The sequence below is a fragment of the Globicephala melas genome, chromosome 10, assembly GCF_963455315.2.
Source record: "Globicephala melas chromosome 10, mGloMel1.2, whole genome shotgun sequence".
In the NCBI taxonomy this organism is placed as follows: domain Eukaryota; kingdom Metazoa; phylum Chordata; class Mammalia; order Artiodactyla; family Delphinidae; genus Globicephala; species Globicephala melas.
This window is the reverse complement of record NC_083323.1, coordinates 47,702,012-47,729,774: the sequence shown is the minus strand read 5'-3', so window position 1 is coordinate 47,729,774 and position 27,763 is coordinate 47,702,012. Positions and strand designations below refer to the sequence as shown.

At 41.2% G+C, this 27,763-nt stretch overlaps 2 protein-coding genes and 1 pseudogene across 10 annotated transcripts in view; all 3 read left to right on the top strand.

The window, feature by feature from the left end:
• The window catches only part of NUP107 (nucleoporin 107), a 44,319-nt gene extending 37,131 nt beyond the window's left edge, over positions 1-7,188 (top strand). For 5 of the 8 annotated variants that reach the window (XM_060306257.2, XM_060306256.2, XM_060306258.2 and 2 more), the window contains 5 exons: positions 54-179; positions 566-679; positions 5,872-5,958; positions 6,318-6,485; positions 6,854-7,188. In XM_060306257.2, the coding sequence (XP_060162240.1) occupies positions 54-179; positions 566-679; positions 5,872-5,958; positions 6,318-6,485; positions 6,854-6,961 (603 nt within the window). In that variant the 3' untranslated portion in view covers positions 6,962-7,188. Of the gene's footprint in view, positions 1-53; positions 180-565; positions 680-5,871; positions 5,986-6,317; positions 6,486-6,853 lie in introns of those variants that run through there. The other 3 variants (XM_030866342.3, XM_030866341.3, XM_060306259.1) reach the window with 2 other exon arrangements.
• Positions 7,189-8,181: 993 nt separating this feature from the next.
• Positions 8,182-9,757, top strand: LOC115858480 (NPC intracellular cholesterol transporter 2 pseudogene; annotated as a pseudogene).
• Positions 9,758-10,272: 515 nt separating this feature from the next.
• SLC35E3 (solute carrier family 35 member E3) lies at positions 10,273-27,305 on the top strand. Of its 2 annotated transcripts, XM_030866338.2 has the most exons (5): positions 10,273-10,857; positions 11,684-11,794; positions 15,704-15,862; positions 19,729-19,811; positions 24,865-27,305. In XM_030866338.2, exons 1-5 carry the CDS (start codon positions 10,426-10,428, stop codon positions 25,049-25,051), a joined length of 972 nt encoding a protein of 323 aa, XP_030722198.2. In that variant the 5' UTR covers positions 10,273-10,425; the 3' UTR covers positions 25,052-27,305. The 2 variants fall into 2 exon arrangements, with proteins under 2 accessions (XP_030722198.2, XP_030722200.2); XM_030866340.2 differs by lacking the exon at positions 11,684-11,794.
• The last annotated feature ends 458 nt before the right edge of the window (positions 27,306-27,763 follow it).

Here is a 27,763-nt window from a genome sequence, read left to right as displayed (position 1 = left end):
AACATATGTGAACAGTTTTTTGTTTTGTATTTCTCTTTTATTTTGCATTTTAGGAAGCCCATGAAACCTTTAATGAGTGGTTTAAGCATATGAATTCAGCTCCACAAAAACCTACTTTGACACCTCAAGCAACTTTTACTGAGAAAGTGGCTCATGAACACAAAGAAAAGAAATATGAAGTAAGTTGAATGTAGATGAGACATTCTATTGCATCTCAAAAATACATGTCATATATTTAAAGAGATCATTTTTTCAGCAGTTATATTCCTATTATAACAAGTGATCTTCCTTACTACTGTTCTACTCTGAAAAAAAGCCATCCCTTTAGTTACTTTTCTGTAGATAATTAACCAAACATGAAACATACCTTCAGGTGACAATAGTGCTCATTTACATGGTTAACATTTTAGCGTTTTATTGAACTGCAATCTGTCGATGTTTGTTTTTATATTTGGCTTACTGAATGTCAACTCTTTAGAATGATGTTCCATATATGTATATTCCTGTCTGTACTTTACAGATACATTATAGTCTGTTATATATCTGCCTTATGTTTGTTTTGCAGATGGATTATGGTATTTGGAAAGGGCATTTGGATGCCCTAACTGCTGATGTGAAGGAGAAAATGTACAATGTCTTGTTGTTTGTTGATGGAGGGTGGATGGTGGATGTTAGAGAGGTAAGCTGTGTGCATTGTTTATAGCTAAAAGCAAAAATAATGTCTTTTTTTAAAAGTTTTTTGAATAGGAGCAGCTACAGATCCTATATAACCTTTGTACTTATAACTAAACATCCCATAATTTAACCTGAAATACTAGTTAGGGAATATAGAAATGTTTGACTCTTGGGTAAACTATTTTTCCATATTTAATATGTTCACTTAGGGTAGTAAAATCTGATTTTTAAAAAAAAATTTATGTATTTATTTGATTGTGCTGGTTCTTAGTTGCAGCAGGTGGGCTCCTTAGTTGCAGCCAGTGGGCTCCTTAGTTGTGGCATGTGAACTCCTAGTTGCAGCATGCATGGGGGCTCTAGTTCCCTGACCAGGAATCGAACCCAGGCCCCCTGTTTTGGGAGCGTGGAGTCTTAACCACTGTGCCACCAGGGAAGTCCCAAATCTAATTTTTTAAAGTTCTGGACCTAAAAATTAATTATATATTTATTCAACTCAATTTATGGATATGAAGATAAGTCTAGTAGAATGAGTAAGGCATATATAAAGCAGTGGTTCTCACCTCTGAGCTGTCCATTTAAATGATCTGGAGAACTTTTAAAAAATACTGGTTTGGTTCCACTAGTGGTTACCACTAGTGGGGAGTGGGGAGGGAGGGGCAACATAGGGGTTGTGGAGGGGGAGGTAGGAACTGTTGGGTGTAAGATAGGCTACAAGGACATACTGTACAGTATGGGGAATATAACCAGTATTTTGTAATACCTGTAAATGGAATGTTGCCTTTAAAAATTGCATTAAAAAAAAAAGAGTCCTGAAAAGACATGACAGTTAAATGTAGTATGTGATCCTAAACTGGCTCCTGCATTGGAGGAAGAAAGATGCTATAAAGGAGAGTGTTGAGTCAGTGATGTTAAGATATTACGTCACTGTTAAATTTCCTGACATCGTTAACTGCATTGTGATTATATTAGAGAAACTTCTCTTTATTAGGAAGTAAACACTGAAGTATTTAGAGGTGAGGGAACATGATTATGCAGCTTGCCCTCAAAGGGTTAAAAAAATGTATTTATAGATACACATACAGATGCAAATCATAAAGCAAACAGGGCAAAGACTGAACAAAGGGTGAGGGTATTGAGATATTCTTTGTACTATTGTGGTAATTTAGTTTGTTTGAAATGATTTTCAAATAAAATATCTTTTTAAATACTAAAAAAAAAATACCGGGTTCCACTTCCAGAGATTCTGGGTTAATTGGTCTGAGATAGGGCTGGCTGGCTTTTTTTTTGCGGTACATGGGCCTCTCACTAGTGTGGCCTCTCCCGTTGTGGAGCACAGGCTCCAGATGTGCAGACCCAGCGGCCACGGCCCACAGGCCCAGCTGCTCCACGGCATGTGGGATCCTCCCGGACCGGGGCACGAACCCGCGTCGCCCGCATCGGCGGGCGGACTCTCAACCGCTGCGCCACCAGGGAAGCCCTATCTGGAGAGCTTTAATGTGTAGCCTGGGTTGAGAAACCAGTTACAGAAGTAATAAATACCATAAGAAAAGCACAGATGAAGCATTTTGTGAGCTTAGGAAAAGAAAAGGTTCCTTCTACCTGGAAGAGATCTGGACAGAATGCTTGAAAGGTGTAGCATTTGACTGAATCTTGAACGAACTGGGTAAATTTGGATGAGCTGAGGTGGGAGAAAGGAAGGATGCTGCAGGTAATAATGGTGTGAGGGAAAGGCATTGAGGCTTGCTCATGGGGCATGACAGAAACATGGAGTAACTCAGTTTTACCTCTGCAGACCTGATGATCTGTCCAAGGATTGTAAATGCTGGATTCTTGGATATTAGGTATATTATTTTGAACAGAAAAATCACAGGAGTATGTTTGGTATCTTCCCTTTTGCATTCCCTGAATCTTAGTATAGTCACTCCTTTTTCACACTTGATCTTAGCCAAAAGGTTGAGAAGCGATCATCACTCCTTTTTTATTGTTTGTTTTGTTTTGTTTTTTGCTACTACATTTTTCTAGTTCCTCTGGCTTCCCTTTTTGACCAGAAGCAAAAACATTAGGGACAGGAGACTAGATTTGAGCCCCTATTTGCTACTATTCCTGATACAGTAACTCTGCTGACTTCATAAATAGTTTTGAACCTTTAGTAGGTTCCTTGGGTTTTCTCTTCTATTTCATGCTGCTGCTCACGAAGATAAAATTTTAGTGTTGCAAAATGCTAATTAAATGGTATTTAAGGTTTGAAAAGACTTGATGCCTTATTTATACATAAATCTTTGTTATTCTAAGTATTAATTAATCTTAGATTAGGGACTTCCCTGGTGGTGCAGTGGTTAAGACTCCAAGCTCCCAATGCAGGGGCCCTGGGTTCGATCCCTGGTCAGGGAACTAGATCCCACATGCATGCCACAACGAAGAGTTCGCATGCCACAACTAAGGAGCCTGCCTGCTGCAACTAAGACCCGGAGCAACCAAATAAATAAATTTTAAAAAAAGATAGTGAAAGTCACAAAACAGACACTCTGGAGTGTTTTAAAAATAGAGTAGGAGTGGAAGGCTATGAATGATACCATTTTGTTTTACCAAACATTTAAAAATCAATATTCAGTCTCAATCATGTCTTCAAATCTAATCCAAACAAGAAGAGATTTCTTGAACAATCAAATGATAAATAATGATATTTTGAGTTGAGTTTAGCTTAATACTCTTACATACTCAGCAAAGCAGGAAATTATTCAGGGCTTCTGATAGCACTTATATCACTTGTATAAAAATTAGGAAATGGTATCCATTCTCTTACACAGATAGATTCCATGCCAAGTGCACATGACCTGTAGACTGGAGCATGGATTAGATTTCAGCCCCCACTCACTCACCTGGCTAGCACCATGTGCAAGGCACAGCTGTTCAACAAAGCCCTGGCCTTGTATGCTGACTCTTACATCTGTACCTCACTTTTTACATAACTGCAGAACGGGCGCATTCGTGTTGGAGGCTGGTGGCACACAGGGATGGCAGGGGGAATGGAGGAGGCAGCTCATCTTTACCTACTTTTCGCCGCCTCTGCCTCAACCACATTCTAGTTGAAGCCTCAACTGTCTTTCCCTTGCTTCCACTCTTCCTTACGCAGTCCCTTCCTCATAGAGATCAGCTAGTAATCCTTTTAAAATCAAAGAGGTATGACTCTCCTACTCAGACCCTTCTGATGGCTTCTCGGTACACTTTGAATAAAACCCAGAGTTCTTTTCTTGACCTACAAGATCACACATCCGCTGGCCCTGACTGCCTCCCCAGTCTTGTATCCTACTGCTCTCCCCTCACTTTGCTCTAGCCTTCTGGCCTCTTTGCTGTTCTTCTGCCTAGAGTGCTCTTTTCCCCCAGATATCTGCATGGATGGCTTCCTTCCTTCAGCAGTCTGCTCCAGCGTCATCTCTCTTTAGAGACCCTGCCCCACCCCCAAACCCCCTATCCTAAATAGTACATATGCATATATGCACATATATGTACATAAACACATCAACACATATCAGTTAATGAGCTTTTCTCACATATAAAGCACTACATGTCCCTGATGGAAAGAATCTTTCTGTTTTATATATTTACAGAATTTTTCAAATTTTTCAAATTTACAGGATTTTTTATTCAGATGAGAAAAATATCATAGGTTGTAGCAGAGCAATTTATTCCCTTTTCCTTGTGGCAAATTGCTGGGCCCATCAGGCATGATTCTGGTTGGTTGATGGTTGATAGCAGCCAACCGACTGGTATGGAAATCGTCTATAGTCAGCAGAAGAGATCACACCCTGATATTTGGCAGCAACAGGATTTCGGAGAGGCAGGTGCCAGAATCCATCCTATGAAACGAGGTTATCAGTAAGCAGGTGGAAAGGAGTCTAGGGGCCAGGGGTACTTTGCTTCTTTAGCATAGGGGGAAAGAGTACATTGGAGCACAAATGGAGTGACCCAGAAAGAAGCAGTCTTCTTATTCTTACTAGGCCCCTAGTAGGATTCACTAATATGAATTATGAGTAAGACCTTGAGGTGTTTTAAATCCACCTCCAAAGGTAGTAAGTTCCTATTTGAGAAAATAAATGAAGGTGCTTTCCCTTTTAAAGCTAAGAACATACAAAGCATGCGTTTTAATATTTGCTTCTATGTATCTATATCTCAAAACAGGACAAAAAGGTTGGCACTAATTTTTCATATGTGTGGAAACCTGACCTATGTCAGATTTAGTACAATTATTCCTTGGTATAATTTCCGGATTACATTCTGTTGCTTCACACCTCCACTTACATCTACCTTTGAAAATGTTTTAGCAATTTAATATTATAGTCTCTCACATGAAGAGATTTTTAGTGATTAATATTGTCATAAGGAAAAAATTTTTAATTAATTAGGTGTCTTATTAGGCTTTTCAAAGGACCAGTTGGTATTTTTGCTTGTCCTGTTTTCTGTTTTGTTTTACACTATGAGTCCTATGGATTTCCTCCTAATTTTTAAGATTATTTCAGAAATTTTATTGTGGTTGGGTACCTTTTTATTTTAATTATTTTAGTTTTCAATTTTTTATAAGAAAATGTAGTGGGCATGAAAGGTCTGTTCTGGGGCTTCCCTGGTGGTGCAGTGGTTGAGAGTCCGCCTCCCGATGCAGGGGACACGGGTTCGTGCCCCGGTCCAGGAAGATCCCACTTGCCGCGGAGCGGCTGGGCCCGTGAGCCATGGCCGCTGAGCCTGCGCGTCTGGAGGCTGTGCTGCATAATGGGAGAGACCACAACAGTGAGAGGCCCGCGTACCAAAAAAATTTTTAAAAAGACCCCTGTATACTTATAAAGAAATGCTCACTGTTTTCTCTACAGTGTTATCCTCATGTATCTGTTAGTTCTGTCCCATGCAAATCTTCACATTCTTTTTTTTTTTTTTTTTTTGTGGTACGCGGGCCTCTCACTGTTTTGGCCTCTCCCGTTGCGGAGCAACAGGCTCCGGACGCGCAGGCTCAGCGGCCATGGCTCACGGGCCCAGCCGCTCCGCGGCACGTGGAATCTTCCCGGACCGGGGCACGAACCTGTGCCCCCTGCATCGGCAGGCGGACTCTCAACCACTGCGCCACCAGGGAAGCCCCCCAGATTCTTTTAATTTTTCTATTTTTAATAAATTATACAAAGACATCATAAATTCATTCTCTCTTTAAAGAAACAAAATATGTGCAATGAAGTTGTCCTCCCTGTGCACCTCTCCCCTCATCCTGATGCTTCTTCCCAGCAGGAATCACTGCTGGTGGTATGAAGAGCCCTCTCAGTCCTCCTGGTATCTGTGTTTCCTTCTGTATATATCCAGGGCAATGGTTATTATTTTCTGTTCTGATTTTTGCTCTAGTCTCTGTTTTACCTTTTATGCATGTTTTTATTTAAAACATAGTAAGTACAAATTCAGAAGCATTCTGTTTTCATTTTCAGACTTCTGACTCCTCTGAAGATACCATGATAGAAACCCTGCCTTGTTTTATTTTTAGTTAGCATGATAAGCTTTACAGAAACACTTTAGCTTTTACCTGTTGCTTTTTGGTTTGATTCGTTGACTTTTTTGTAAGGGTATTTAGCTTAAAGTTGTTAGAATGACTACTTGATGTCTGTCTGTAGGATGCTGAGGAAGACCATGAAAGAACATATCAAATGGTTTTACTGAGAAAGCTTTGTCTGCCAATGTTGTGTTTTCTGCTTCACACCATATTGCATAGTACCGGTCAGTATCAGGAATGCCTGCAGTTAGCGGATATGGTATCCTCTGAGCGCCACAAGCTGTATCTGGTAAGTTCTAGAGCATTTGCACTTTTAAATTTTAGTGATTTGATAACCTCTGTAATAATATTTAGGTTTGTGAGATGTGTTTATATTCTTTAGATGTTCTTAGACTTTCTTAAAGTAGGGATCCAGTTTTAATGTTTGTGCTTTTTTATCCAAAATATGTATACATTTCTAAGCAGTTTGAAGTATATAGACTGGTCCAGAGAAGTAGCTTTGAAGTCCTGGGCTATCCTAATATACTGGCCTCTGGCTACATAAACCTTAAAGAGGAATTTCTTCTTGCATTAAGCTAATCAGGTTGATTAGGTGACTGTAAATTCACACTCTTTTTTGTTCTCATTCTTAACATTTTTCTCTTTTTTAAAAATCAGGTGTTTTCTAAGGAAGAACTAAGGAAATTGCTACAGAAGTTAAGAGAATCCTCTCTAATGCTCCTAGACCAGGGACTTGATCCATTAGGATATGAAATTCAGTCATAATTCGTCTGCTGTTTGTAATCTCAATAATTTCCATGATAAATGGAAGTTTTTCTGTAAAATATATATATTTGTAATTACTGGGTTTTTTCTTTTGCCTTATGGGGAAAATGTTTATGAAATTTAGGCATTTAATTTTGTACTTTTAAGAATATTATGGTGACACTTTGAAAATTTAAGGTATTATATAATTCCCTGTGTTTATTAATAAAACTATATAAAAACTAAAATTTTCTGTTCATATGAATTCCAGGAACGTCCCTCTATTATGTAATAAGAAATTAAATTTCCTGTTATCCTTTTTCCCTGTGATCATAAGTACTCTGAAATCTTAAAGAGGATGGAAAGTAGATACATGTTTAAGCCAGGTATATAAGTCCTCATCATAAAATATGGTGTTTTTAAAATATTACAGTTAATTAGATGAACATAGCAAGAATGTTTTCTAAAATAATATTATGCTATTTTCTTTATTTTGATGACGTTTCTAGTTTATTAACTCTCATTCAGCAAACCTGCTCTAAAATAAGTTGGAGCATGTACAGACTTAGAATAGTATCTGGCACACAGCAAGCAGTGAATAAATTGGGGAATACACAGTGAGTCAGATCTCATCTAGCCCTTCCAGTAGGGGAAATACAATAAATATATTTTTAAATGCCATTTTAAAATACAAGTAATCCAAGCAGGGAGAAACTATTTCCAGCTAAGAGGTTTCTGAGGAAGTAGCATTTGAGCTGGGGTCTGGGTAATGCACTGAATTTGCAAAGACAGAGATACAAGCACAAGAAGGGTGGGGCACTACAGATTAGGAAATCAGTATAAGCAAGGCCTACAAATGGTAAATGCATGTTTATGAATCAGCATTTATGTTGAATTGACTAGAGTGTAGGACTTATAAATGAGAGATGACCAAAAGAGAGAATGTGACTCTAAGAGAAAACATGATGTAAATGGATTATAAACCTGAATATAAACGCTGAAACCATAAAACCTTTAAGAAAAATAGAGAATATCTTTGGGACCCAAGGGTAGGTAAAGATTTCCTATACAAGAGACAGAAAGCAATTACCATAAAGGAAAAAATTGATTACTTAGACCATCAAAATATAAAACTCTGCTCTTCAAAGACATTAAGAAAATAAGTAAGCCACAGACTGGGAGAAAATATTTGCAGAAGGATAACTGACTAAAAAAACTCGTGTCCAGCATATATAAAGAACTCTTACGCTTTTTTCCTTGAGCTTGCAGTCTTAGCTGCGATGCGTTTCTTGGGCGCCGCGTTCCTGTTCCTGGCACTCAGCGCCTCTGCCCTGGCCAAGCCGGTGCATTTCAAGGACTGCGGTTCTGGGGTCGGAGTTATAAAGGAAGTGAATGTGAATCCATACTCCACCCAGCCCTGCCAACTGCACAAAGGACAGTCTTACAGTGTCAATGTCACGTTCACCAGTAGCACTCAGTCTCAAAGTAGCAAAGCCATGGTGCGTGGCATGTGATGGGTTTCGCCATTCCCTTTCCTATTCCTGAGCTTGACGGTTGTAAGAGTGGAATCAGCTGCCCCATTGAAAAAGACAAGACCTATAGCTACTTGAATAAACTACCCGTGAAGAGTGGATACCCCTCTGTAAAACTGGTGGTGGAGTGGGAACTTACGGATGACAACGACCAACGTCTCTTCTGCTGGCAAATCCCAGTACAGATTGAAAGCTAGAGCTATTTGATGCCAATATGTCCGTCTGGGGGTGAGAGAGCACGGGTGGAGGGAGAGGAGGAGAGATCAAGTCTAAACTGAATCAGTGCCATAAGATGAAAGGAATTTCTAGACTGCTGTTCTAGCCTCAACCTCCAAAAGCATCTAAGACCCTATTTCCTGAGAGCTCAGAACTGTCGCCCCTGTATTATCCTTTGTAAAAGGGTTGAAGGAAGGAAGAGAAAGTGAGACTGTAGGGATTGATTTGTCTTCAGGGGGAGTTGTTTGTTTGTTTTGGTTTGGTTTTTGCTTTTGGAATAAGGAGGGTCTAACCAGACATGATCCAAATGAGGCTGCTTGGGGGATATTGGATAACTTGCCCTAGGGTTACTAGCCCTTGCAGCAAAGCACGGGTTCCAAACCACATCCACCTAGCTGGGATATTACATCTGCAAGTTCCTCATCTCCACGTGCCTCGTTGAGTTCAGTGCATCTGGCCAATGAGCTTCCTCACATCCAGCTCCGCTGCTTCACTGGCCATGACTTGCTCTGCAGTGGTGTCCAGCGTGGTAGTGGAGGGGAAGTATTCTACAACAGAAATTCTCTGCAGTTAGCTCATGTCTCCTTTACTATCTTAGGTGGTTTTCATTAAATGCATCACTTGATTAGCAAAAAAAAATAATAATAAAAAGGCCAAAAAAAATTTAAAGAGTGGACAAAATAGTACAACAGATGATTCTTGAAGACACACCTAACCATGTGCCTGTGAAAAGTGCTCAAGTCAATGGTGAATGCAAATTAAAACCATGAGATACCACTATACATCCATCAGAATGGCTAAAATCAAAGACTAACAACCAAATGTTTGGGAGGATGTGGAGCAACTGTGACTGGGACATATTGCTGGGGAATGTAAAATGGTACAATCTTTGGGGAAAGTTTTGACTATTTCTGTTCTTGTGGATAACTATTTTATTGACCTTTTCAAATATTATAAACAATCTACCATTTAACCCAGGAATTTCACTCAAATGCATAATGTTTAGAATAAGTAAAGTGATGTGACAACAGATGAAATAAATTGAAAATATGGTAGAATACCATATACAACTCTGACCAAGTATATTAGAACATCTAAGTAAAATGGACACTTCTAGGACGATGAAAAACCAAACATTGATTCAAAAAAAAAATCTGAATAGTTTACTAACCATGATGAGTATATGAGGGTTCATCATACTGTCTACTCTTCTCTATGTTTGAATTTTTAAAATAAAATGTCTAAAAATATGGTTTCAAGAAGTAATGCTTTCCCCTGTTTGGCGAGGGCTAAAATTTGCTCAGCACCAAGAATACCTAGCAAGTCTACTCAACCGACACAGAAAATACCAAACAAGAAAGGGGTCGCAGATTGGCGCAGCCAGGTTTAGGTAACCCAGGAGATAGTGGACCAAGGACGCAGCTCTCCGCACCCAGAGCTCAACGCGCCTGCGCAGGTAGAGGCCGCTTCCTGAACTGTTCAAGGGCGGAAGCGCGGGCTCCCCGAGTCACGTGGCCGAGGGCGGAAGGGGGCGGAGCGCGCGGGACGTGCTGCCGCGTAGTCGCCGGCTGAATGGGCGGTGGCAGAGCATGTGTGATCCGCTGAGGCTGCAGCTTGCCAGGGACCCAGTGGTTGCATGCCTCTCCCCGGCCGGACCGTAAAGCCAGGGGCTGCGAGGACGCGGCGGCGGAGGAGGAGGCAAAGGGCAGCTGGAGGTAGGCCGGGCGCCCCTTTCCGATGGTGAAGGGCCCCGGCTCCGCGGGGGTCATGGCAGCGCTGGCCGATAGAGTACGAGGCAGAGGGCGCATCGCCGCCGGGCTCCTGCTCAACCTACTGGTGTCCATCTGCATCGTGTTCCTCAACAAATGGATCTATGTCCACTACGGCTTCCCCAACATGAGCCTGACCCTGGTGCACTTCGTGGTAACTTGGCTGGGCTTGTACGTCTGCCAGAAACTGGACATGTTTGCCCCCAAAAGTCTGCCGCCTTCCAAGCTTCTCCTCCTGGCCCTCAGCTTCTGTGGCTTCGTGGTCTTCACCAACTTATCTCTGCAGAACAACACCATAGGCACCTATCAGCTGGCCAAGGCCATGACCACGCCGGTGATCATAGTCATCCAGACCTTCTGCTATAAGAAAACCTTCTCCACCAAAATACAGCTCACGCTGGTGAGTAGCTTCAGCTGGGCGAGGCGCACCTCTTAACAACCCACCTCCTGGACAGTCTTTCTCCCTGGGAAATTTGAATGGTTAACCTTGCACCACGCTCTTTCCCGTGATCTGGAAATCCACTCGAGTCCTTTGTGAGCAAGTGAACTTCAGGCTTATTTGGGGAAGGTGAAAAAAAGCCATCTTGGCGCTCTGTTGGGCTTTTAGCCCGGTAGAGTGTGCTTGTGTGAGTTTTAATAACTGCTGTTTGATGGAAATCCTTAAATGCTATGATCGGTAAGAAAAGAAAGCTGTGTTGGGTGATGCAAATCTGTATGGGATTAAGTGCAAAAGCTCAAACTGAAAAACGTTTATGATAAACGTAAAATGTTAAGTCTCAGGATATGTTTGCGGCGACATACTGCAGAGGCTTCAGCGTCTTTAAATAAGACTAAAATAATTTTAGCATTTCATAACTTACAGCATTTAAAATCTTAATGCTTTTGTTGTATATTTATATATTGTTTAGACACTGGTTTTGGGGTCCATTTACTACTATATGCACGCATGTGGTATTTTCTTGCAAAGTGCAATGCATCGACTCATTTTACCCAGAATTTTACTTTAAATAGAATTAAATGTGAGCGTAAATATAGAATTATCATATTTCATTTTGAAGAAATAGGATTACCAGTCCGTTTTTATTCAAATGGAAAAAATATTTATAAAGGTTCATTGTTTCCTAATGATGTTTTTATGATTAACCTTTCAAGACACTGTGAAAGGAATACTAATTTTATGTCTCATAAATTTAATCTGAACAACGTTTACCTCTTTTTCTTTACAGATTCCTATAACTGTAGGTGTAATCCTAAATTCTTATTACGATGTGAAGTTTAATTTCCTTGGAACGGTGTTTGCTGCTCTTGGTGTTTTAGTTACATCCCTTTATCAAGTGGTTGGTAATTTTTTTTTTCTTTATGTGCCCTTTTTAGCAGATTTCATAAATTTTGAAGCTGTGCCCCAAGGTTTAGACAATACAGTATAGAGACAATAGACTGTTGGGAAGAAAGCATAATTGCATAAATTGTCTGACTCAAGGTGAAGAGAAGAAAGGAGACAGAGAAACTTGGGTGTATGATGCTCACCAAGTACCTCCCTACCTGTTTGTAAGTGTATATTACCCATGCTTAACAGTCTGAGTTTGGGGTGATGGTATATTATTTTCTGGGATATCTTTACAAAATGAATAGTAAGACTTTTTACTTGAGGATTGAGTCCATTGGTTGTATTTACCATTTACTCTTTAATTATGACATTACTGTGAAGGAGTGAGTACAGGTGCAAAAATTTGAACAGGAAAGGAAAATTTGAGATTTGTAAATCTTTGCCTCAGAAGATATGCTGCTGTTACAGCTCATATATTCTAATCATTTTTCTCCGTCAATATTTTATAGCAATGGGTATTTCACTTCTTGCACTAGCGCGGTGACTTGCCTGTAACAGCCATTTATTTGACATTTGTTCATGGATTCACTTACTTCATTACCATAAAATCTCAACAAGTATTTTTGTTTGTTTCTTATATATTGGAGGAAAGAATAGTGAATGACGAAGGGTACAGTGAAACAGTGTTTTCTCTGTACTGAAAACCTTGGACTGGAAATTGTGGTTTCCAGTGCCTGCGTATGGGGAATCAGAGCCAAAATGTGTGACCAGTTTTACTTTTTTCACAAACGTCCACTGGTTATAAACTAAGGCATTCTTGTTATGAATGTTAGGAGTTTAATAATACAGCTTTAGCATCTTAAATTTTCTAGTACTGGTCATTTCAGAAACATTGTTATGTGAAAATTCTGGGGTTGAAAACATTTCTTAGTGGCAGAGAAGCAGTTTAAATGAAAGAGAGCAGTGACATGAGAGGGTGGGGCACCTGCTCAATCTTGTCACTTGGCCTCAAGATATTCTGTCTTTTACTGCAGAGAGAAATCAGAGGAAGCTCAGGTTTGTGCTTTAAGAAAATTGCATTTGGGCATACTTCAGTGAGTTTAAAGTTAAATTTTTTAATTAGATACAGTCAGTGAACATTCCTATTTCTCTTTTTTGTTAAATGGACTTTATTTTTGACCCAGTATGGATTATTTATTAGATATAGCAAGAAATTTCATTTGTTGAACGTTAGAATTTCTTGTATTCCTTACACATCACTTCAATTCAGAGTACTCACTGCCCATGCCAATATGACCGTTTTTGTTCACACAAGTTTCAAAATTGCTATAGGGTGGAATCAAAGGATTCTGTATCTCTCAGGTAGATATCTGAAATGAGATTGACCAAGGAATGATTATAGACTAAGTCATGGGCAGAGTTTTTGATTATCAGTAAATGGTAAAAGTACTGGTACAGAATAGGTGTATTCCCTCCCAAAATTCATTTTAAGGAAAGTTGTATTTTCCCATTGTAACCTGGTATAATTTCTAAGTTATTTCTTCTTATACTGCTAGGGCATTAAAAGGAATTAAGAGATGAGTGACCAACTATTAGTTTTAGTGGTAGAAAGATGGTTGACTCCTTCATTCATTCAAAAGACATTTCTTCTGCTTTATGCTCAACCTTGATACAAAGATAAAGGGCAGCTATAATCCAGCATTGCAGAAACACATGGAGACAGCTGATAACAAGTGGTATAGCTCAGAGTATGAGGAAAGTTCTGAGGAGCACCAGGGAAGAAGGGGTAGTTCTGCACAAGGGCGGTAGTGAGGTAAGATTTTATGGGAAGGTTAACAATTTAAATTGAAGAATGCTCAGGAATTCGCTTAGCAAAGAAATAGAGCAGAGGTCTTTCTTTGCAGTGATGTGTGAAGGTACAGAGCATTTTTGGAGAACTTGATTTGTTTGGTGGGACTGGACTGTAGTTGCGTGGTGGAAAGACAAGGCTGAGGGGTGGGTGAGACCAGATGGCAGAGTTTTGAGTGTTATGCTGAGGAAGTGTGCCCTTTATCCTGCAGGTACCAGGAGAGGAGTTCAGATGGGCAGTGACTTGATCACTCCCTGTGTTTTAGAAACTTCACTCTGGTGGCAGTGAAGGATGAATAAGAGGGACGACAGGGTGACAGGCAGAGCAGTCAGGAAGTGCTCCATGGTTTAAGGGGAAGACAGGAAGGGCCTGAACAAGGACAGTGGTACTGGACGTGGAAAGGAAAGAATAGACTTCAGAGACCTTTTGGAGAAAGAATTAGTAGGACCTGACTGGATGTGAGAATGAGGAAAATAAGGAGTCTGATCCTTGGAGGAGATTATATCATTAATTATCGGACCAACACAGGAGGAGCTAATTTGGAGAAGGAATTAATCCGCTTAATCGTAAACAAGCTCCTTCAGGTGATATAACTGAAGATGGCTAGTTAGCTGTTTGTTGAAGGTGGGACTTAAAGGATGCTCAGGGAAGGAGGTCAGAGCTGTAGATGTCAGCGGATAGTAAAAGATCAGTGAGGGAGATAAAAGAGGAAAGCCAGACATCTCCCTTACAGGTAGTAAGTGAAGGAACAGGTGAGCGAGGAAGCAGCGCGAACCAGCAGTCAAGTTCTTCCTAGAGAAATCTGCAGGTTCTGCAGAGGGCTGCGGCCGGAAGGGGACCCAGGGCAGTCCTTCGATGTGGCCACTGGAGGTGAAGGTGCCCTTTTGGGGAGCAGTTTCACGAGAGTGTTGGTGGGCAGAAGCCAGGCTGCACGGCAGTGAGGGCAGGTGGTGGCCTGAGAGTCACCACCATTCCAGGCTGTCTGTCCTGTGTCAGAGACACACAGCTGCCCAGAGAGGCTGCCCAACACAGGGCTGTGCACATCCCCTCTGCATTCATTTTTGCTTGCTGCGGTGTCCCAAGCAAAAGAATCAATTCTCTGTCCTTCATGTTCACAGCAGACTCTCATTAAGGCTGACAGGAGTATGCTTCAGATTTCTCGCTCTTCTATTTTTGTCTTGGTGAATTTCTATAGACTTAGAGTTTATGTAACAGGATACCCGGACCTACAGGAAAGAGGATTATGTAGGAGCAGTTATTCAAAAGCCTGGCTGTTCCTGCCAGATCTTATTCAGACAGTCCTATCAAGCTTTCTTTAAAGCCTCCTTTTCAGTTATATTTGTGAAGCATTTTGAGAACTGATGGGATTTGAGGCTTTGGGGTGTTGGTTCTACCGAAGGATAGTCTTTTAAAGTTTGTGATTATCTAGTTTATTGAGGAGTATAGGTGTGGGATTACCCACCAAAACGTCAGCCATAAAGAGGAAAGTTCCTTCTACCATCGATTGGGTTTTCTGAAGTGAATGAAAAGACCTCACATACCTTTTTAGCCACACATATTGGCAGCCACCTGGGATAACTGAGGTTTCTGTCAATCTGTAATTAGAGTCCGCCCTGCCCCCCAGTCTTCGTTTTGGGGGCCATTTTTAGAAAGAAATGAAGTCTGACACTGCATCTGTATTCCTGCTTATCCTGCTTATAAATATTATCCTGCTTAGAAATTTCCATTCCTGCCTAATTTTCCCAAGATCGCTGATGCCTGTGGGCCCCGGTATGCATTGACTTTCCCCATCTACTCGGATCAGGAGGGAAGAGAGGATTTTTTTTCTCCTTTATAATTGAGAAGAAAATAGATTATCAGACATTGAATTTATAAAGCTCCTTTCATCCAGGGAGCTTAATATAATATACATATATATTATTGATCTTTGAAATCTTATAGACTCATTAGGCATTTCCTCTTCCCCCCGCCCTGCCTCACATTCCCACGTTTGTGGCTAGAGTTGCATCTTTTGTTTGTTGAGTGATGCTGTTTTTTTCTGCCTAACTCGTTCTCTCTCCTAATTTTCAGTGGGTAGGAGCCAAACAGCATGAATTGCAAGTAAACTCGATGCAGCTGCTGTACTACCAGGCCCCGATGTCATCTGCCATGTTGCTGGTCGCCGTGCCCTTCTTTGAGCCGGTGTTCGCAGAAGGAGGAATATTTGGTCCCTGGTCAGTCTCTGCTTTGGTGAGTTATAATTGTTTTGGTGTCTAAGAAACAAGATAATAATAATTTCTCCATTATTAATGCAATTTTTAGTTTTCAGAGCACTAGCTCAAATCCATTCTCATATTTAGTCTTTATAATCACCCTTTAAGGGAGGCAAGGTAAGGATTATTCATTAGATGAAGAAACTGAGGCACAGAAAGATTGAGGGACTTGCTTAGGGTTAAATTGCCAGTCAGTGGCCAAACCAGGACTAGAATTCAGGTCTTCTGATGTCTGGTTACTGTGCTGAGCCCGCCAGGCTATTGCCCACCAATACTTTGGGCATTTTTTTTGTTTCTTAAATAATGAAAATATAACTTTGTTGATTTTCTTCTAATAGTATAAGTAGTACATGCTCATTGTATGCATTTTTGAACATACATAAAATTATAAAGTGAAGGTCTCCCCAAATCCTGCCACACTAAGATAAACACCTTTACCATTTTGGTGATGATCATTTCATGGATCTCTTTCATATACACAGACACACGCATGTGTGTGTATGTTTAATTTCATATGTATGTAACCGTATTATATATGCTGGGTTTTGGGGAGGTTTTTTTTTTTTTTTTTTTTTGCGGTACACGGGCCTTTCACTGTTGTGGCCTGTCCCGTTGCGGAGCACAGGCTCCGGACGCACAGGCTTAGCGGCCATGGCTCACGGGCCCAGCCGCTCTGCGGCATGTGGGATCTTCCCGGACCGGGGCACGAACCCGTGTCCCCTGCATCGGCAGGCGAACTCTCAACCACTGCGCCACCAGGGAAGCCCTTTGGGAGGTTTTTTTGTGGCTGCGCCGCATGGCATGTGGGATGCTAGTTCCCCTACCAGGTATCGAACCCGTGCCCCCTGCAGTGGAAGCGTGGAGTCCTAACCACTGGACTGCCAGGGAATTCCCTATATATGCAGCTTTTATCATGGATTCCTTTTCCTCAGCCCTCCTACCCATACACACATCAACATCCCATTACCTCACCCCCTGTCCCTTGAAATAAGTCATGTTAACATTCTAGTGTTTGTTCTTCCATGTTTTTCTCCGTGCTGTGCATACCCACATGTAAACACATACAACATACATAGGCACACATGCACGTATGTACACATAAATTGCACATTGGTTTTTTTACAGAAGTGGGATCATATTACACATGATTTTCTGTATCTTGCTTTTCGCACTTAACAATGTCCCATGAAAATCCCTTCAAATCATTCTTTCAGTACTTGTATAATAGTTCCAGTTCTTAACCACTATGAACAGTATTACAGTAAACATCCTTGTACATGTGTCCTCATGAACTGGTACTTTTTATTCTATGGGATAGAGTCCTAGAGTGGAATTGCCAGATCAAAGGGACCTGTACTTTGGGGACATTTTTTTAATAAAGTTAGAAAGTATAATCCCCCTATTTAGGAAAGGAACTCCTGCTTCCCATACTTTTAACACAGTCAGTGGGAACATCTTTTTTGCTGGTGGTGTTGATTTATCAACCTTGCATAGCCCTTACTCTGCTCCAGGCACTATTCTAAGCTCTTTGCAAATATTAACTTATTTGATCCTCATAACAACTTTATTAGGTGTTTACTGATGAGGGAACTGAGAGACAAAGCGTTAAGTAACTGACTCAAGGTCCACAGCAGAGCCAGACTTTGAATCCATGCATTCCAGATCCAAAGTCCACATTCTTAACCACCCTGCGAGGCTGCCTGTGAGCAGAATGATAGCTGTTTCGAATTCATATACTTTAGCATTTGCGCTTTTTTCCCAAGGTAGAAATCAGTGGACCATCTCTCAGGTAATATCTCCTCTTACTTTTACAAAAGTTACCCATCTTGGTCATCTTGCCTATCAACCACTGCAGCTTGAGCACCTTAGACTAGGAGGGGAGAGGCTTTATGTGACTGGCCCTCTGACAGATTTGAAAATGAGGACCTCAGCAGAAAGGCCATAAAAAAGGTCAAAGAAACAAGAACATAGCCAGTCTGAGGCCATTGAATAAGGGAAAGTCACCTGCATTCCTTCTTGTCCCTAGAGGGCATCATTGCCTCAAAGTAGAGCATGTAATTGTGTGTTTAATGATGTGCCAGGTCATCAAGAAATAGGCATGTGACATTCTGTGAACTCAATAAAATTAACAAGGACACATTTCTAGAAACAGTTTTTAAAATCTTTAAGGAGCAAGTTTCTCTTAGTTGAAAATTTAATGGAACTCACTGTTGTAAAACAAGTAAGGTGTTACTATTTCTACCTAAATAGGCTGCAAATCCAATTGGCCTGGGCTTCTTCTGACTGCACTGGTTTAAAAACAGAAAACCCACATGGGACAGAAAGAATCTTCAAATATGACATTTTCTTTGGAATTTAAACTTCTTACTAATTCAAATTGTAACTAACATTTTCTCTAGATTCTCTTATTTCAGAAATAGAAAATGTTTTTGTAACTTTTACAATGAGATTGTGGGATACGTGTGGACAGAATGTTGTGTGTGTCTACAGTGGTACAGCTGCTTTGGTTCCCCGCCTCAGCCAAGTCGGTTAACTCGCCATCCCATGCACACACCTGGGCTTTCACGCCTCCATGCTTTGACCCATACTGTTTCCTGCCCCTGTTATTTCTTTCTCTAATCAAAACATGCATTTGAAATCCAAAGACTGTTCTTGCTATCGCAGCCCAGAAGGACATCTCCTGTCTAGAGTCCTACAGAACCTATCGTCTGTTTGCCTATTAACGAGGTAGAGCTCAAGACTCATTTTCTTTTCTTGCCTGAGCTGTTCATCTTGTATTGCACTCTCTCTTTCATGTGGTTAAGAGGTCGCATGGCAGAGCAGGTTAGGAGCAGGGACTCTAGTACCTTGGCCCTTCTTACTGGCTGTGTGTCTTAGGCAAGTTGCTTTACCTCTCTGTGCTCTGTTTTCTTGTCTGTAAAAAGGGAAGCTATTTTACTCCCTCATGGCTGTTTGCAATGATTAAATGAGTTAATATATGTAAAATATTTAGAACAATTCTTGGTGCATAATAAGTACTATATAAGTATAAGCTATGATTATCAAGATTTTTATCATGTGCTCAAGCAGTTTCTAAGATCTTTGAGGGCAGGAACCCACTGTGTTCCTTACAAGGCCTGGCCTAGTTTTATAGATACCTGATGAATGCCTACTGATTGAATTTAAATAAGAATAAATATAAACAATTCAATGGAAAAAAGATCTGGAAGGATATATACCAACGTATTAATAGTGGTGAGTGGTTGAGATTTAAAGAATTCCTTATGAGTTCTCTTCACAAGGAAAAAATCTTTTTTTCTATTTATTTTTCTATTATTTAATTTTGTATTCACATGAGATGATGGATGTTCTCTAAACTTGCTGTGGTAATCATTTCATAATGTGTGTAAATTAAATCATGATGCTGTACACCTTAAACTTATGCAGTGCTGTATGTCAATTATATCTCAATAAAACTAGAAGGAAAAAAAGAATTCTTTATATTCTTGCTCATCTTTATTGTCTGGTTTTTCTGTAATGAATATATATTACTTTTATAATAAGAAATTATTACAAAATAATCTTTCTTTGGATAGATAAGAAAAATGAATCTGGAGATTTACATTCAGAGGCAGGATATTGTTGGAGAATTTCCCATTGCATTTTGTAGACAAAATTACATTTGTGAATACTACTCATTCTGCTCTTTAACCCTCAGTTCTTGCTATCTCCCAACTTGATTCTCTCTTTTTAAAAATCTTGTTTTTAATGGTTGATAGAAGTGCCTGATGAAGTGTATTTTCACTTGATGATTGCAATGATTGCAGCTGCTTTGCATTAATGATTCTTCTGGTTTACTTGTAGCTGATGGTCCTGCTCTCTGGAGTAATAGCTTTCATGGTGAACTTATCGATTTATTGGATCATTGGGAACACTTCACCAGTCACGTATCCTTTTCCTAACAACTTACAAATGTGTAGTCTTTTATATTCTCCAAAACTCTGTTACATTGATTTCCTTATTTGAGTCTCACACTTTCTATTGCATGGCCTAAACTGAGTAGAATGAGTTATTTTTAGTCTCTTACTAGAGTCTGTGGAAATTTAAAGAACTGTGAACTGGGGAAATGGGTTAGCTTTCTGTATGATAAATGCTTTTGAATTTTCTTTAAGGAATAGGTGACCTTTTCCCTTATCAGAATTAACATAGAGCACCATTCCTTGTGCATAGTGGGGTTAAATAAATATTTGTTGACTGAATAATGGGGTGGATACTTATGTTTTCCATCACTTTTCAGTTCTCGATAGTTCGATAATAATAAGGTAAAGGTGTGGTTAATCCAAATAACAGAAAATAATTTCAGACCAGTTGCTCTGACTTTTGAGCTTGTTTTTGTACTTGTCTGGCTACGGGTGTGCCTGCTTTTCTCAATGTTACTTCAAATCAAGAAGTGGAGTCATGGGGGCTTCCCTGGTGGCGCAGTGGTTGAGAGTCCGCCTGCCAATGCAGGGGACACGGGTTCGTGTCCCGGTTTGGGAAGATCCCACATGCCGCGGAGCGGCTGGGCCCATGAGCCATGGCCGCTGAGCCTGCGCGTCCGGAGCCTGTGCTCCGCAGCGGGAGAGGCCACAACAGTGAGAGGCCTGCGTACCGCAAAAAAAAAAAAAAAAAAAAAAAAAAGAAGTGGAGTCATGACTTGAATGTCTGAATCAAACTCAACTGCCCATTTTTAACATTTTGCTTTTAATGAGTGAACACCGAGATGTCAACAAAGTAAAAAAGCAGCATATTTGCCCACTATCAGTAAATAACAGTGATGATAATGATAATTTTTTTAAAAAAACAATACCTGGGGACTCCCCTGGTGGCGCATTGGTTATGACTCTGTGCTCCCGATGCAGGGGGCCCGGGTTCGATCCTTGGTCCAGGAACTAGGTCCCACATGCCACAACTAAGAGTTTGCATGCCGCAACTAAGGAGCCGGCGCAACCAAATAAATAAATAATTTTTTAAAAATTTATTTATTTAGGGCTTCCCTGGTGGCACAGTGGTTGAGAGTCCGCCTGCCGATGCAGGGGACACACGTTTGTTCCCCTGTCTGGGAAGATCCCACATGCCGCAGAGCGGCTGGGCCCATGAGCCATGGCCGCTGAGCCTGTGCGTCCGGAGCCTGTGCAAAAAAAAAAAAAAAATTTAGTTAGTTATTTTTGGCTGCGTTGGGTCTTTGTTGCTGTACACGGGCTTTCTTTTTTCCAGTTGCGGCGAGCGGGGGCTCCTCTTCCTTGCAGTGCGCAGGCCTCTCATTGCGATGGCTTCTCTTGTTGCGGAGCACGGGCTGTAGGCGTGCGGGCTTCATTAGTTGTGGCACGTGGGCTCAGTAGTTGTGGCTCACGGACTCTAGAGCGCAGGTTCAGTAGTTGTGGCGCATGGGCTTAGTTGCTCTGCGGCATGTGGTATATTCCCGGACCAGGGCTCGAACCCATGTCCCCTGCATTGGCAGGCGAATTCTTAACCACTGCACCACCAGGGAAGCCCAATAAATATTTTTTAAAAATTAAAAAATAAACAACACTTAATAAATGTTTATTTTGTGTCAGGCACTGTTCCAAACATCCTGTGTGTATTAAGCATTTAGTTTTTACAGCAGCTCGAAGAGATAAATTCTATCATTTTATTCTACAGAAGAGGAAATAGAGGCACAGAGAGGTTGAATAACTCACTTGGAGTTACCCAGCTGAGAAGTGTGGTGTCCAGATTTGAGCCCAGGTAGTCTAGCCCCAGGATTTATGCACCATGCTGCTAGATCAAGGCATCCAAGTGTGCGCCCTGATTAAGGGCATCCATTCATTCAGTCAACAAATACTTATTGAATGCCCCCTATAAACTGTTCCTTGACTTAATAAATATTCACATACTGAATATCTACTGTCTGTCAGGCACTGGAGATATAGTAGTGAACCGAAGAGACAAAAATCTTTGCTCTCACAGGCTTAAATTCTGGGGAGGAAGACAGGCTATAAACAAGAAAAATAAGAAATGGGCATATACAGGGCTAGATTGTGTTAAGTGATAAGGAGAAAAAGGTTAAGCAGGAAAGGGGATGTGAAATGTTGGGGACAGGGTTGCAGTTTTACGGAGGGTGGTTGGGAAGGCCTCAGCAAGACGGGTACTTTTGAGGAAAGACCTGAAGGAAGTGAGGTTGCTCTGTGCAGAGCAGGGTGGGTAGCGTTCCAGGCAGAGGGGACAGCAGGTGAGAGGCTGGAAGGAACAAGAAGCCTGTGTGGCTGGAGCGGGAAGAACAAAGGGTGGGTTCTTTGTCCCTGAAGAGTAACAGGGGGCCTGACTGAGCAGAACTTTCACACGAGGACTCCTACACCAAGTGAGAGGGGACGGTGTTGGAGTTTTGAGCAGAGAAATGCTATGATTTTCTGTCTGTTCTAATAGGATCCTTCTGGGCTACTGTGTTGAGAACAGACTGGGGGGGGGTACTTTTCAACTTCAGTGCTATTGGCCTTTTTGGTCCAGTGGACAGGCCTGTCCCGTCCACTGGAGCATGTTTAGCAGCATCTCTGGCCTCTACCCACGAGACGCCAGTAGCATCCCTTTCCCCAATTATGAAAACCAAAACTGTGTCCAGACCTTGCCCAGGTGACAAAATCACCCCTGGTTGGGAAAACCACTGTACTGAAAGTGGCAAGAGAAGAAGAGAAACCATCAGGAAGCCATGGCGGTTTGGTACCAGGACAGTCGCAGTGGATATAGCGAGAAGTGATTGGGTTCTGGATATATGTTCAAGTAGAGCCAGCAGGTTTTATTGGCAGACTGGATTTGGAGAATGAGAGAGGAAAGATGGTTGCCACCCGGTTTGGGCCTGAGCACCTGGCAGGGTGGAGTTGCCATGGACTGAAATAGGACAGCCCCCAGGAGGCTTGGGGGTGGGGAGGAAGACCAAGTGCTCAGTTTTGGGTAAAAAGAATCTGAGTTCAAGGTCGAGGTCTCTGTTGGAGGTATTCCGGAGAGAGTCAGTAGTGTGTAGATGTGGTTTGAAGCAGTGAGCCTGGCTGAGATTACCAAGCAAACAAGTGGAAGAAAAAGAGGTGCCCAAAGACCGAGTCCTGGGTCACCTCGGTGTTTAGAGTTTGGAGAGATGACAGGAGCCAGGCAGAAGGGGCAGAGAAGGAGTGATCAAGGTGGAAGGAAGGAGGACAGGGTGTAGAAGCCAAGTGAGGAGGAAGAGGAGTCAGCTGTGCCCAAGGCCGCTGACAGGTCAAGCTTGAGGAATGCTGGAAAGGGATGGAGGAAGGGGTGTGTTGAGGTGGAGGTTTTGACGAGAACTTCAGCATGTCCAGGTGGAAGCTGACCGGAGCAGAGTGGAGAATTAGAGAGAGGAATTGGAGATGTCGGGTATAGATTGCACCTGTTTTGTTCTGTGTTATTTTTCTAATTTACAAAAGGATTCACTGAAGCATTTCTTTAAATTTGCCTTTCCTCTCATGTAAATATTGTTAACAGATCATGAGCATTTCAAAGTGAGGCTGAGGAGTAAGGAAATGCTGAAGTGCGGGAGCCGGTTCACTCGTAATTGAAAATGAAGCCTGCTTTATTATGGTTATAATTAACGTCCTCGGGAAGGTCCTCCATCCCGCAGGAAAATTACCCTTCTTGGGTCGGGCCAGCACAGGTACCCTGGTGACTCAGCCCATGCTCTCCTGCTCGGAAGCAACTTCCAAGCTGCTTAGTTGGGCTCAGAACAGAGGAGGGAGCCTGGGCTTTGAGGTCGGACAGGTCCAGGTGTGCCAGCCCAGCCCCGCCGCTGCCTGTGGGCCTGCGTGACTTGTAGATCTCGGGCCTCACTCATATCACTTATGAAACGGGGGTTGTGGTACCTACAGAGTTGGGTGAGTGCTTGAGAGAATGTGTCCAGCACCTGGCAGGTGTTTATTATGCGCAAGTGCTGCTGTTGACAGCTGACCCATAGGGTGCTTCCTGGGTGCTCGAAGCCTCGCGTATATTAGCTTAGTTAATGCTCACGATGATGCTGAGGTACAGAGTGGTAGCTCTTCCTAGTACTGTGTTTGGGAAGAGTAGATGGGTACATGTCAGACGTCTGAAAAATAATAAAGTACTAATCCATATATAAAAAACTATTTAAAATACAGGAAGAGAATAATTTATAAAGGAGCCATTTGTGTGTCTTTAGTTTGTCTTTTAAATGAACAGTGATTTGGAAACACCCTAATCCAGCAGCAAGTTACTGGCAGTCTGCTCATCTCAAACATGGACTTTGGAGTTAAATAGACCCATCTATGTTTGGCCTCTGGCTGTGCTGCTTACTAACTCTGTGATCTAAGTTACTTAAAATCTTCAAGCCTCTACAGTTGTCGATGGGAGGAGTGATACCACAGTGGAGGGAAATGTGATGCTTAAATAAAATGGTGTTATATATGCACCTGGCGTAGTGCCTGGCATGTATTGGTGCTCAGTGGTGTTCCATCCCCTGTCCCTGATTCCCTCTTAAACTTAAGCGCACTGGCTGTGTTGACCTTGTGTCAGCCATCTGGCACCTTTCACGTCTCACCTTATTTGCCAAGGGAAGTTTAGAAATGGTGCCATGAAACAGCATCACAAATTGCTCTACAAAAGACCTTCTCTGTACCTTGTTCTGAATCCCTTCCCCACCCTTGTACTGCAGCCCCTTTTCTCTTCTTTGCAGAGGTCAACAAGGAGAGTTGAGGCAGTCTCCTGTCACTGATTACTTGCTAAAACCTACCTGAAGAAGCTAGGATCAAGCCAGCACTTCACTGAAGTTCCTGTTCTTTAGATGGGGTGGGAGGCGGGGCGATGGGGGCAGGGGTGGGGCCGCCGTTTAGTCTGCGTTTCGTGCACTTCTCTCCAGGCACAGGAAGCTTTTGCTTCGTGGGGTGTGTGTGTGTGTGTGTGTGTGTTTGTGTGAATATAACATCTGGCTTGTTCTTTTTTATCCTTATCCAAAAACCTCAGCTATAACATGTTTGGACACTTCAAGTTCTGCATTACTTTACTTGGGGGATATGTTTTATTTAAGGATCCATTGTCCATTAATCAGGGTCTTGGCATGTTATGTACACTATTTGGCATTCTTGCCTATACCCATATTAAACTCAGTGAACAGGAAGGAAGTAAGAGTAAATTGATGCAACGTCCTTAATTAGGTTTTCATAGAGAAAAGAAAGTCGCCTGAAGATAAAAAAAAAAGTATTAAGTGTGCAAGTTACTTTCAAAGATGAAACAAAAATTATATTGCAAAATACATTAAATGATGGTTTGAAAGAAGTTAAGCAAAGGAAATTTTATTCATAAATATGACTTTCTTGGGACTTACCTGGTGGTCCAGTGGTTGGGACTCCATGCTTCCACTGCCAAGGGTGCAGGTTTGATCCCTGGTCAGGGAACTAAGATCACACAAGCCGTGTGGCACAGCCAAAAATTTTAAAAAATTTTAAGTAAAAATAAAATAAATATGACTTTCTCTTTTACAGTACCTTTTTTAAAAAACGTAATTCTCTAAAACATGGCTCATGCTTCCTTTCAAAGATGATTCTGTGAAGTACACAGAATGTTTGGTTATATCAAATGAAGTACATGAAATTAAAGTTCTGTAATGGTGACAAAGGAATTCAGATCACTGTACTACAAACGTGTAGTGGTTTTTAAGGAAGGGCACGTAGGACTCCCCTACTTGCTCTTAGGTGGTCCCCAATGTGAGCCCAGTTATAATTTAGGCCAAAGTATTCAAGTCAGAATTTAAAGCTAGCATTTCTATTGATATTTTCGTTGTTTTAGTATAACTTCCTGCTTTTTTCATTTATAGATATGAAATAACATTTCTAGAAAGCAAAGTGTAGTAAAGGGGACCATAAGCCAAAATCCGGTTCTAAAAGTACCATTTCTCTAGTAGAAAATTGATGTAAGAACTTAGATGTTATCAAAAAAACTACAGTTTCTGTAGGTATTTTCTTGTTTTGAGCTCTCGGTGGACTCTAGAAACTATACATGAATTTAAAATCAAAATAGCTCCATGTTTAAATGGCTCAAAGAAAGGACTACGGGAGGAATTGAGCAGGTTTCTTCTTATCCTGGTGACTGTTCTTCTGGCCTCTGAGCATTTCGTGTTGGTAATTTCTTAAGACTACCTTCCTGTTGTCATTCCCTACCCGCCACGTGTGAGGCATCCGCGGAGCTTTCTTTGGCACTGAAGGATTTGGAGTGAACTATGTCAGCCTTTCTAAGGGGGCTGAGGAAAATCCTTGAGCAGCAAGTCAAGGCAAATGTACTCAAAGACTAAGCAGAAGCTTGATGAAGATACGAGGGAAGATTTGAGAGAGAAGTAGAGAAACAGTCAATATTTAACGAGTTCTATGAGTTTTTTAAAGGGATAATTAAAAAAAATGTTATGGGGGGAATACATGATACTTAAGGAAATAATTGTGCCACCTATTTAATTGCAAAATCTACTTCTGCCTTCCAACTTTTGACATTTGAGAATTCAAAGCAGTTGTTGATAACCTCTCACCATAAATTGACTGAAACAGGTAATCCCTCTTGTAATAAATAATTCTTTTTCTAAACATTGTTTAGAAACTTCAGGTGAGAACACAACACTTAGGAGGACAAAGAGCCACGTGTATAAAATATGCCGTTTAGGATTATTTTTTTCCTGGCCTGTTTGAAGTGAAAAGCCTCACTGAAAATCTTATTTTGACAGAATTTCAATGTATCAGTCAATCTGTTGTGTGATTTTTATGTGTGGTTTTCTGTTTTTGTTTTAAATACATTTGGTTCTTCTCTGTTTCCAAAGATACATTTTATTGTGCTAAGAAATACAAAGCAGATTGTCTTGCCAGATGGACCTCAGGAGTTATGTTTGTCTAAGAAATGTTCTCTGTGTATGTTTAAATTAACATATAATTATTTCCCCAAAGCTGGAGAAAAGTATTTCAGAGGATTATGCGACTTCTGTGCACTAACAGCTGAGTCGATTTGTGCCATGTACAAATTCTTCTTAACTGTAAATACAACTTGGGGAGGGGATTTATAATAAATGTTGGGGGAGAGTTATAATAAATGACTGATGTCAATAGGAATGCAAGGAAGGTTGGAACAAGACAGCATGGGAGGGTACGTATTTATAAGTGAATAAAATATGTACTCCTGGAACTAGAGTCTGATAAACAGTTTTTGCCCTGAAGACCATCTTCCCATTGAAAAGGAAATTCCTGGGGGAAAAATGTACCAGACCATAAGGACCAACCATAGAGACAAACCAGAAATGCAGTGCTATGGAAGAAAGCATGCTGGCTGTCCTTTTGTTACGGATGTAACTGCATTTGTTTTTTATTGTATGTGCGATGACTGGACTTCAGCTGTTACCTGTTATAAATAAAGAGAACCTGATGTTTTTACTTTCAAGTCGCATGTTAGGACCGGCGGAAGAAGGATGGCATCTGTGTATATGCAGGGGTAACAGTGGCCTGTCCAGCCCCCAAATATGCAGCATCTAATGAAACAAAATCCTCATCTCCCTTTTAAAATAACATAAAGGAGAAATCCTTTTCTATGAAATGAAGCAAGCTTTTTCCTGTTGCATTTTTAAAAATACTTTTTAAATCTTGCTAGTTTCAAATCACTGGTCATCTTTTCTAAAAAAATCTACTTAAAAGCGACAGCACTAATCGACACTCCACATTGACCCCATCGGTGAGTAGTTGTTGGGTGAATGAATATGCAGAATGGCCAAAGGAGAAAGTCTGATTAAACGAATGAAGACCAGATTTATTAGATAGATTCTGTTTTGCATTTCTGTTTCCAAACTTGAACTGGATTATACTTGCTAACATCAGGAATACAATGATCATTTCAT

What these genes read in the sequence shown, in the direction of transcription:
- SLC35E3 (XM_030866338.2), top strand. Translation starts at nt 10,426, where the DNA reads ATGGTGAAGGGCCCCGGCTCCGCGGGGGTCATGGCAGCGCTGGCCGAT. An exon ending in CCAAAATACAGCTCACGCTG is followed by an intron (nt 10,858 to 11,683) that starts GTGAGTAGCTTC and finishes TTTTCTTTACAG; the next exon opens with ATTCCTATAACTGTAGGTGT. An exon ending in GGGAACACTTCACCAGTCAC is followed by an intron (nt 19,812 to 24,864) that starts GTATCCTTTTCC and finishes CAAAAACCTCAG; the next exon opens with CTATAACATGTTTGGACACT.